Source organism: Apium graveolens, chromosome 4 (genome assembly GCF_009905375.1).
Source record: "Apium graveolens cultivar Ventura chromosome 4, ASM990537v1, whole genome shotgun sequence".
NCBI classification, from domain to species: Eukaryota; Viridiplantae; Streptophyta; class Magnoliopsida; order Apiales; family Apiaceae; genus Apium; species Apium graveolens.
The window spans coordinates 34,189,610-34,201,692 of NC_133650.1; the positions used below are offsets into that span (position 1 = coordinate 34,189,610).

Consider the following 12,083-nt stretch of genomic DNA (forward strand, 5'->3'; position numbering starts at 1 on the left):
CAAGTATTTTGGGATCGTATTGAAAACTTGGAATCAGCTTATGTCCATACAATGCTCCAAAGTACATAGTTGAATGAAAAACATAGATAAATCTAATCATAAAAATCATCGTCAAAGTGAGGAACGTAAGCACCATCACTAGTAGTCTCATTCACTTGTTCCATGATCTCAACTTTCTTTCTTTTAAACCACTTCTTCGTATTCGGAGTCATTTGGCTAGTATCCATTGTCATGATCTTTTTTTGCTCCCTTAATTCTTCAATAGCAATTCCTTTTTCCAATCTTGCTTCTTTTCGTTCTTCTAGAGCATCAAGTCTTGCCTGTCTCGCTTTCTTTTGTTTTTCAAGTTCTAATATCTCCCTCGACATTTGAAGGGTTTCCTCGTCTCTTTTGATGTTGGCCTCCACAAGCTGTTTTTTGTTACATTGCATATTATTGAAAATTGTTATAGACATCTCATCTTTTTTAGTCATAGATTGTTTTTCTTTCTTTTTGGCTTGCTTTGACGCTTTCACGCCCATGGGTCTAACCGGACTAGAAGGACCTTCAGTTTCTCGATTAGACTCCGGAGTTGTGAAACCTTCTTCATCAATGAAATCATCAGTATTCAGATTAATTGGTGATTCCATTTGTGTTGGAAAGTTTCGTTGAAACGGAGGAGAAGTGGTGGGAACGTCTACAAATTGTGGATGTGTTGCAACTGCTTCATAACAATCCCATTTATCAAATATTTTATTCATGTCCTTGAAATATAATCCTTGAGTTTGAGTTATCTAAATAAAATGATAAATTATGCATATTAAGTTATCATACGAATAATATATAACATATCAAAGTAAAAAATAAAAAATCTTACCTCATCCACCAAATTGGTTCCGCTTGCACTATGTCTACTAGCTTGAATCTTGGCACAATGCCATTTTTTTAGTGCTCTCTTCAATGGTGTCCAATGTGAATCAAGAGTAACTTTTGAACGAGGTTCGGCATGAGGATTTTCGGGAGTGCCACACCAATTTTTTGCATAATCCTCATGAATTCGCCCCCATAAATTATTCTTATTTGAATATCGACCAGTGATCGGATCAACGGATTGTCGAGCCCACGAAACACATAATTGTAATTCTTCGGAAGGAAGCCAATTGATACCCATTATATATTTATCTATATATTTAGAAAACAAAATATGAGATTGAGAAGTTAAATATGTGGGTACTATAAAATTTTATGTAAGAAATGAACCCAAAAGAAATCAGTATTTATAAACAGAAATGTGACCGTTTATTACATAACCGTTACTGATATATAGCCGTTGTATAGATGTTGTAAAAACTGTTGGCCAATTCAGTGTACAAATTATGTGGCCCATCAATTGCTGCCCGTCAACCCCTCCGTCAATTATTAAAGTTTTGGTTGATGAATCAACGCTCCTTTTGAAAATTAATGGTTTCGAAATAGCAGCGCTGCATGTGCTTCTCTACCTGATCCATCAGAAAACCTGCTGAATCAACTAAAAATAGGAGTGCGGTGCATATGCTCTTAATATCATGAGCATCGTAAATGACAGGGATCTTAATAGGCCGAGCATAAGCATCATCGATAACAGGGAGCTTAAATTCCACAATTCAGCACCTCCTTGTTCAGATCAAAAGCGATCATCTTACCATAAATACCACAAAGGATTCCATTAATGCTTACATGAAAATTATCCATGCGAGGATAATACATGGGCTGAGGTACATTTCTCCAAACATTCTGATTACCGAATACACCTCATAATGAAAACGAGGATCCATCCGTACACAAGTAGCAACCTTTACACAAGTAGCAACCTTTAAATCATGATCTACTTCACATCAATGTTATCACTTGCATTAAACAATGATGCAATAAGTTTTGATTGTCTAGTAACAATATTCCACAAAGAGTCGAACCTGAGTCAAGTAGCAACCTTGAAATCATGATCTACTTCAAATCAATGTTATCACTTGCATTAAGCAACGATGGAATAATTTTGGATTGTCTAATAACAAGATTCCACAAAGAGTCGAACCTGAGTGAAGATTCATCCGTACACAAGTAGCAACCTTGAAATCATGATTTACTTCACATCAATGTTATCACTTGCATTAAACAACGATGCAATAAGTTTGGATTGTCTAATAATAAGATTCCACAAAGAGTTGAACCTGAGTCAAGTAGCAACCTTGAAATCATGATCTACTTCACATCAATGTTATCACTTGCATTAAGCAATGATGGAATAATTTTGGATTGTCTAATAACAAGATTCCACAAAGAGTCGAACCTGAGTTCTCTCGTCAGCCTGAGCTCTGATACTATGTTAAGTAGCCAGCTCATCTAAAATCTTAAAGTGTTAGAGAAAGGCCCAATCGAATCTATATTCTAACAAGAACCAATAAGTCTAGCATCAGACACACGATAATGATACTCACATTCGGGATATGGAAACTGATTATTTGTATCGTTTATTATATTCGAATTAGTTTACTAGAATCGTATTTAGAGGAACTACTCTTTATTGATATCAAATTATCCAACTCGTAGGGCAAGTGTTACAAATTTATAGGGGTCTTTAATGGACCTCCTTGATGGGCTATTTTAGTTTTTTCTTTCACTAAATATGCAATTTTAGCAAGGGAGCAAAGCAATTTGTATCTTCTTTCCCATATATAATTGTTTCATAATGTTGGTGTTAAAATATTTGGTACATATTTTCAGTTTCTTATAAAATGAACTGAGGCTAATGTGTGTATATGCGTACACCCTGGGGCTCAAATCTCTCCAGCTCTTGTTTGTGCGCATGTAAATTTTGTCCTACAAGTGTCATATACCCATATTATATTATTAATAACAATATTAATTCAATCTGGCAGTACATTCCAGTTGGGTGTCGTATTCTCAATTTACACTCATAATCTTGCAATGAATGACGACAGCGTTTTAACCTTAATTTAAATCTGCATTACAATTTACTGCTGGTGGAAAAAACCTAGTGAAACCTAAACTCTAAAATCAAGTCCGCAACCAGCAGAAACCAAAAGCACCTTTACTAATCAAAAGAATTAATAAAATTGACAACATAGTTTTAGTAATCAAAAGAACTAACAAAATTCACAGAACATGGTTATATAATCTGAGAAGTAGATGATTCTCTGAGAAAACAGAAAGAACCCAAATACAATTCGCTATTCACAGTTTACCACTAACATCCAGATTTATTTATTCCCATGTCTAAAGCTAAATATTTGCAGACTGATACAAACTCGAAAATTCAATAGCGTCGACCACCAGCTGTTGATAAGAGAACTCGGTTCGGCTTCTTTCCTCTTTTTCCTGTCTCGTTCATCTTGGTTTCAACAGGTTTTGCTCTTGACATCACACTAGCGAATGATTGCGTACCTGTTTCTCAAAAAGGTCATACAGAGCATAAATAAGTCAATATTCTTATACTTGCAAAGCACATTCTGCTAAAAGAACCACAGCACAGCCAACAGCAGTTATCAATATTACCTCCATGTGAGAACATTTCCGGGACATATGAAGCATACTTTAAAACTTCATCAGACATAATAATTTGTCTATGGTATACTTACCGCTTGGACTAGAATTACTGGCAACATCTGTTTGAGGAAGACGGCGAGGTTCCTCAAATTTCAAGGCTGGGGAATCATGTGCTGCAGCAAAACCAAGTCTTGTGACATTTGAGAACAACGGCCTTTCACCTGCAGCTGGAGGGCTCACTGACACAACAGCTGAACTTCCCAATGCTGAAATGCATTATAGACTTCAGATTTATATGCCATCGACGTGCATTATAGACTTCAGATTTACATATAGTCAGACATGAAATGGATGTAGGATACTAGTAATTGTCTGCTGCTGAAAACCTGTTTCATATTATTCTATTTGTATCGTGTATTGTTTGTTGCTTTAGTAATATGGTTCTGCAGAAATATTTTATAAATTGATGCCATTTTTTAATGTCTTCCAGGTTCCAGCAACCTTTCGCCTACCCTAATACCATGTTTCGGTAAAATATATACATAAACCATTTCTGGACTACATCAAGAACCTCCCCTTTTCTGTATTCAACCTTACATAGCTGTTAGGCCTTTAACTGATGACACAAGTGAAGTTAAAAGTATGTGCTGCAAGGTTCCAGCATAAATATTTAACAAATGGAAAAATACAGAATTTTGGCTAAACAATAACTATTGTAATGTGAATATCCACCTTAATATTTTTGTGGAATTTTGGATAGGCAGAAACTACATCAAACACTATATCTTAACCCATTTTTTTTCGCGCAGCTAATACCTAATGACTTGTCTCTAGTCAAGGTAATTGCAGGCTGGTAAATTTCCTCCTACCCAAACTCAATATCATTACAGATAGAGAATTTTACTGTATCACACTATCACTTTAAATTCTGAAAGATAAATTATGCAATCATGGCCACCTTCTACTTGTCTACAAAACATGGTGGCATGCCATTGTGCGGTTGCATTATTTGTAATTTGTCTTTGTCAGCAGCAAGATGCATAGGAGGCAATGTATCTGGGTTGAATGAGGCATTTTATTATAATTATTATCCTCTTGTCTACTTTTCGAGTATAATTGTTGAAGTTAAGAGATGATCACACCAGCTAGACCCAATGAATTTCATATTAATTTACGAGTTTCGAAGGTTCCTTTTGTCCACAATCTACACACTCTACTATAATGGAGATCTGCATTTATTAAATTTTAGCACTGCCCAGTGTCCAGCACATGAAAGAAATTAAGTTACAATAATATGATTCCCTTTGCCTCCCTCACCGTGTATATATATGATACCAAGATGACAGGTTTAATTATCAAGCTAAACGAGCATTTCATTGGCATCTAATCCCAATGTTGGATGGCACATAAAAGTGGGTAAAACACTAGTGATTGGTATTATAATCGACAAATGTAATAAAACAAGCCCTCTTCCTTTGTATGTATGAAAATCAAAAAGAGCAAACTTCAGGAAAAGCGCTCAGGCTTCAGCATTACAGTGTAGTGGTAATGTAAGGGCTTAGGATCAATATAGAACTCCAAAGTGAGCTACAAAGGATATATTAATGGAGCAAACACACTGTTACCTTCAAAGTCATCCATGGAGAAGTTGGGGGAGAAGTCATGAGAAGGTTGTGCAAAGTTATATGGCATAGTCAAAAACTCTGTGGCGGCAGCAACTTCAGCCTTTATTTTCTCCTCTTGCTCCTGCAGATAGACACAAAATGCATTGTTGTAGAATGAGTAGTCTGAAGACCTAACATGGTAATATCAACAAAGGTGACAAGGGTTTCTGAAATGTGCAGAGGTATCATTTATGAATAATGATATATCCTACGACTAGGAGTTAGTAGCTCTAAATGTTGCTCGCAAGTGAGGTAAATGAATACGAACCACCCATGACAGACACATTACTCATCATTCAAATAAATTGAAGCAATACCTTCAGAACCAATGTTCACATTTTTCATTCAGTCCACCTTTTTTCCATATTTTTTAACTGGTCTTAACCATAAATATGTCTTGACAGACACCATTTTTGTATCGGTTTACAAGTCAGTTGTTTACTCTCACTGATTCCATTAATACCAACCAGACATTGCTTATCTTAGTATTTGAACAGTTAACGTAATACGAACCCAATCATAATAATAAGTAGTGTCACTAGCTAGTCTAATTCTGATGAAATTCTCATAGAGGACAGTTACTTCTATTGGCTCAGGATTATCGCTATTATAAGCATACTGGCCTATTAGGAGAGGAGGAAATAATTAAAATTCACCCCCCCCGGTTAAACCGTTCTCACCTTTCTAGCAACCCGCTTCCGCTGCTTTTCTCTGTTTTTTATTTCATCAATGAATGGAGACAAGGCATCAAGAGGTAAACTGTCACTGAGATCAATCTCACAAAGCTGAAAATTTAAGAAAGATATGTAATGTGCTAATGAACCTTAGATGTAGATTACAAGATTAAAAAATGTGGTGCGTTGTGGTAATTACCTGAAATGTGGTAGTTAAAGAAAAGTGGCTCAAATAACGATAGCGCTTCCTCATTGCTTCTGATTGTGTCACAGTCTCTAACTGTACAATCTTTCCATGAATTCTGCAAACCAAAAACTTTAACTAGGACACCTGATGTCTGATGACATGATGAAAACAATGATACAAGAGACAATCCATGCTTGATTAAAAGCCAAGGCACAAAAAATCACAAGTAATTTCCACATCATTATGAACAAAGCAAAGGCATGGTGGTGACATGGTGGTGATTTCCATTAGTCAGTAGCCACGCTACACAGTCCAGTAAGGTCAACCCCCCCCCCAACACACACAAAAAACAAAAGAAATTGGGTACACTATCATAAAAGGACAAAGCACTTCTGATTCCACCAATGTTGGCCTGTAGGGAGAAACTTGCATTGACGACTCGCACCCAAATCGAATACCAGGGCCAACAAAGTGCGAAAAATCAGGTATTTTAATTCACCACAATAATGAGGATACCATTTTTTTAACTACTGTACTCAGGTGTACAGAACGATCAACATAAATACAACAAATACTAAACGATTGATCAGAAATCAAGAATACCCTCCAGTTTTTGTATGTGGGGGTTCTGGGGAGGGATGTATTGAAAACTAGAAAAAATTGCTATACTCCTAGATAACTAGATTGACCTATGCAGACCTAAAATTATAATACCAGCTTAATTAAATTTCATAGACACGGGAAAGTATCTTTTATTCATTCAGGTTATAATTTGTAAAGAACATTAAGTAACTAGCAAACAACTAGGCTACTTTTTCTCTTCTAACCAGCAAACAAATGCAGAGTGAATTATTCTAAACCTGTGTGGAAGCCTATCGTAGCTCCCATAGTAGTGTAGAAGACACTTTAAGTTTATTGGATGAAGGATGAGGTGCTGACCATCAACTGCCTGGAACATGCAAAGAAGATTAGCATAAATAATTAAAAAAAAAACTGATTTATCTATAAATGCAATAGGCAGATTTGGCACATCTATCACACTGTAAATAGTAGCACATTTTTTTTGTTGAATTATGCATATACAGTTCCAATTTTTGCATTTTCCAAGCTAAAATGTGTCATTAAATGGTATTCATTGAAGTTGAAACCAAAGAATACCACGCACCTGATAAAAATTGTACGAGTCATTTTCCTTTTTATCCCTGAAGTCATTTGCTTGCATCTGCACACTTTTGTCGTCATTGCATGATGAAGATAGAGATTCCTCACAAACTTCAGGTGATCCAATCACATCACTAACTTCAGCCATACAGGACTCTCCATCTTTTAAATTGTGACCTGAGATCCCGAAACCTGTTGGCTTATCATTGAAACTAGAAGAAAGTATCCCCGTCATAAGATTGTTTGCTATAGGAGATGTAGCATGACCACTACTGTTTGCTGACGTGTCATCACCATTAAAAGCTTGATGCTCATTCCAATTTGCTTTTCTTTGTTCTAGTTGTTCCCTTGCAGCACAAACATACGGAAGCATTGACATGTCATCAACAAGATTGGAATCTGCTCTAGCTAGCCAACTATCAAGCTCAGATATAACTTCTCTAACTGAGAGGTCAACATCTGAAGTAAAAGTAAACTTTGAAAAGGAATCATGAACTTCCTCCACGCTAGACATCCCTTGTTTGTTCTTGAGAGCTAAAGTAAATGAATCCTTTTGACGAGTTAAAAGCATAAACTCTATAACATCACCAAGACGGTACTGCTTAACATTCTCAATATAGATGGTATACATATCCTTTACTGATATCATCATGAAACACAAAGGGCATTTTTTGGAGCATTCAACTTTAAAATCATCTTCGCCTGCCAAGTACCTCAAGATACATGGGAAACAAAAAATATGTCCACATGAGGTTATCTGTGGACATAAAGGATCTTCCAGACATATTGGGCACTGGACCGGAAGAGGGGTGGAATACTTCACACAAATGATATCCTCCCAGTGCAGAGCTTTATCCGGATCCATCGTCTCAGGTGCATAGTTTCCAGAATCTAACAGAACAAACTTGTAATTTGCTTGAAGGAACAAATCTTTGTTGTATGGCCTTCTCTTCTGCTGTTTTCTTGGAGGTGGGGGTGACCCCCTTGATCGAGAACGAGAAATAGGATCATAATGAAAATTCAGCAAGTGATTGCCATTAACCATCTGACCCTTTCTTCCAGATGAAGGTGTAGACCCAGAAGGCTGCTGGCTTCCTGCAGAACCAAGAGCTTCAGACTTCCCTCTGTGTTGAGCAGAAACAACCCCCATTGGACCAGCAGTATGGCGCTGAAAACTTGTACCAGTATTATGGTGAGCATAACCCTTTTTTCCATGCGGTTTCCTAGCTTCATTCATCTGGGAACAAGAGGAAAGAATTATACAAGGTGATAGTTTTTGTGCATAGGCTCTACAACATTGATAAGCATTAACACATAAAGTTGTCCCAAGATTAAACACAATTTCTAGTTCATTTTTTAAACTGAAATCTCCTAGCACAATTAGTTCAAAAAAAATTTGTTCGACGGGAAACCTTTTTAAAAGCAAATCCGGGTGCAGACCACCCTACTAGACTCAACATCAGGTAAATTGAGTTCTGAGCACTGGTACGTAGCCCCAATATAAAGTTAGTAGCAATTACAAGTACTTAATGAATCTCGATACATAATCAGTTTGCCTAAAATGGATTGTTCCATAATTACATACAAGTAAATCAGCATTGATGTTCTTATCAACTTAGCATTAGCAATACACCCAAAACTATTAATGTAGACGGGAAACAAGAGAAGTCAAACCTTTTTGGACGATCTACCAGAATGGTCTGCAGTTTGAGCCACTGATCCTGTCAAAAAAGAGCACCCAATATTCAGTAATACGCAAAAGTTGGACAGGGATCCATTATCTTGGAAGTCGAAAAGCCACCGCCATTTGATAAAAACTTAAGATGTAATTACTAATACACTTGCAATTTGTCTTCACTCTTATATAAATTCTGATATTCCAGCTGAATAATCCCGACAAAACCCCTCTACTTACAAGGTAATAAAACACACCTCACATATCAACGGCAGCTAAATAGCTCTATTAAAGAATCACCACACATATGAAACCTCTAAAACTAAACAAATGTGCAAACCCTAGCAAATGAAATAAAATAAAGTAAATGAAATTAAACAACCAATAAATAGAAAATTGAGCAGAGACATTACTGTGGTGGTCGGAGATGTGAAGGGATTGAAAAGGGGGGTTTGAAAATGGAAGTGGGTGTTGAGCTCCATTGTGGGAAGAATTAGGGTTTGAAGATTGAAGATTTGATGTCGAAGAAGAATCTGTTGAATTCGATGAGGGCAAGATGGACATGAAATTCCGGTGAGGATTATTATTTGGGGGGGGGATTGATTTTTTTCACGGATTTCTTACCGTAAAGACCTTTTTTTATGTCACTTCTTAATTTTCATGCCCTTCTTTGTTTTCCCCCAATTTATATTTGGACGAGAGAGAGAGAGAGACACCCTCCGATTTCTTTTTTATTGGACCCCCGACTTGTTGTTGTCTGCCAATCGCCCATCACTAATTTTTGTTTTGCTTACTTTCTCACTAATTCATATGTGATATTTATTTTTATTATTACGATAATTAATCAATCAATATACTTATTAGCATGGATGCCGGCTTCGCGTGCCGTTGAATTTTAAATAATTTAATAGGACAATCAACTGATTACAACAAACTGGTTCTCCAAAATTACGAGTTTGGAGGCGTATTGGTCTTTTTTTTATGAGGGCGCAATGGAAATGGAAGAAGGTTAATTGAATGGAATAACATAATTGTGAAAAACCGTTTTAAAAATGAGGTTGCCCCCGCATTTTGTATTTCTTTGTTTTGTTGCTGGATAACGCCCTCTTCTTTGTTATTGTTGTTTGTTATTGTAAGTTGATATGAGAATCATTTTAAGACCGTAACATGAGCTTGGAGGCTAGTTTGATATAAAAATTGTAAGTTGAAGAGTGATTGATTAATAGTTGTAAAAAGAAAGTGGTATGTTCAGTATATGTGTAATGTGATAAGACATCTTATTTGGTAAACAATTTGAAAGACATTGGTGCATTGGAAAACCAATTAATTCATTACATAATACTTTAGCTTCCTGACTTTGAAGTTTGGAGGGAAAATTATAAGCATAAGTACATATAGTTACACATGTACTGGATGCAAAACTCAAGCAAAATAGATACCGGAAATCATTTGGATTTCATTCTTGTTTTTGTAGTGGACTCATGGATTGGTTTTCAGTTTTGTTGGTGGAGAGTGAAAGGTAAGATTTGACATCATGTCGAGGTACTAGCTGCTGTTTGATGCCTGTAATTTCCAGTAAATTGAAAAGTTGTATTCAGAGATAAATTCTTTGTCAAATTGTAAAATGACAGTTGAGATGTAATGGCATACCGTGGTCGTCTGTTGCTGCATACAGGCATTCTCATCAGGGAGGTGCTGGTTTGGATCGATGAAGGTTGTGCAAATATTTGTTGTGAAGTATGGAGTGCCTTGTGCACTACATTGAATTCCTTGATGATAAGTTTGATGGTGTATTTTTTGTTAACCAATGCTTTCAACTCTAGAGGGAACGACTTATCTTCTCCCATCTGAATGTAGGCAATGAAGTTACCGGTGTGTGGAATGATACAGTAAATGATTGGTTAAAGTTTGAGTTGGTACCTGCTTCAGGAGGTGGACAACTCATTTTCCGAGGACAGCTCTTACCTGCTGGTCATTGAGGATTATGTCAATGCTACATGTGTTATCTGATGCCTTTACAGTTAGCTTGAACCTATGTAAGGTTTGAATGTGCTGTGAATTGTAGACGATATTTTATGTGACAGGGAAGTTTGTAATATGTAAGATACCTCTTGTCGGGGCAAGGCAGGATACGATTGCTATACAGACAGTACCATTTCTCTTCCTCAAATTGTAATTCTTGAAAGCATTGTGTACAAACCGTGTTATACCATGTATCAGTATCTTGGACAGCAGTGATAATTAGGTGAGCATAAATTTGTCTCTGTAAGTACATTTATCGTTATTTTGAATTAAGTAAATATAGGCAGTTGGTTAATTTTCTAGTACCATTATGTATTCCTTCCCCAGGCTTATAATTCTTGCAACATTCAGAATTTTGACATGGGCATGCTTGTCCATTGCATACATTTCTTGTTGGAAAGCAGGTTGGGTCAATCTAATGATATTAGGGCAATGTTAAAAGTGTTGCATACTTGACATGTTTATAAATTTTTCATAAAGAAGTTGTTAACTTACTTCTGCCTTGATTGCATGACACTGTAATGATTGTAGTTGATATAACATTGAGTTCCCCCTACACTTGAAAGATAAACTTGATCTTCAAAGCGAAATGCATATGTAGACATGCACAGTGTTTAGCTAAACGCGTCAAATTACTTATACAGTGTATGGAATTATCAATTAACGGAAGAAGTTAGTAATATAATACCATTCCACAATCCTACTTGACTACTTGTTATAATCAGTATAGTAGGTTTCTCATGAGCTTCTTTCATCTGTTCATCGAACATTTCAGCAAATATATCCCAGAAAGTGACATTGATTGAGGACCTGCGCATTATTTTTGGTAGATATGAGGAATAACGATGAAAATAATCTGTAAATTTGGATGTGAAACGTAGAAGGAAAATGTAACCTTCCATCCGTGAGTATTAGCTTCACTTGTTTCTGAGCATCATTGAATCTATTGACCAAATGTGTGAGTGGCTGATAAAATTTGACAATTTCGATTACATCCATGGATACAATAATTTACAGTCGTTATTGTCAGTTATAGGTTGACAACTGAAAAAGTATGATTTATTGATTTCACCTGCCAAGTGAGTTGTTTGTTTTGTAAGCTCCATAAGCTCGCTATGATCATAGAAATCAAATGCATTAGTTTCAATACCACATGTACTTTCTTGATTCTCTTTCAA

At 36.2% G+C, this 12,083-nt stretch overlaps 1 protein-coding gene across 1 annotated transcript; it reads right to left on the bottom strand.

Annotated features, from left to right (window-relative positions):
* Positions 1-3,048: 3,048 nt before the first annotated feature.
* Positions 3,049-9,600, bottom strand: LOC141717937 (uncharacterized). The gene is made up of 9 exons (XM_074520204.1): positions 9,297-9,600; positions 8,883-8,929; positions 7,213-8,445; positions 6,908-6,996; positions 6,060-6,162; positions 5,867-5,971; positions 5,148-5,268; positions 3,615-3,788; positions 3,049-3,420 (listed from the first exon to the last, which is right to left on the bottom strand). Exons 1-9 carry the CDS (start codon positions 9,445-9,447, stop codon positions 3,293-3,295), a joined length of 2,151 nt encoding a protein of 716 aa, XP_074376305.1. The 5' UTR covers positions 9,448-9,600; the 3' UTR covers positions 3,049-3,292.
* Between the last annotated feature and the right edge of the window lie 2,483 nt (positions 9,601-12,083).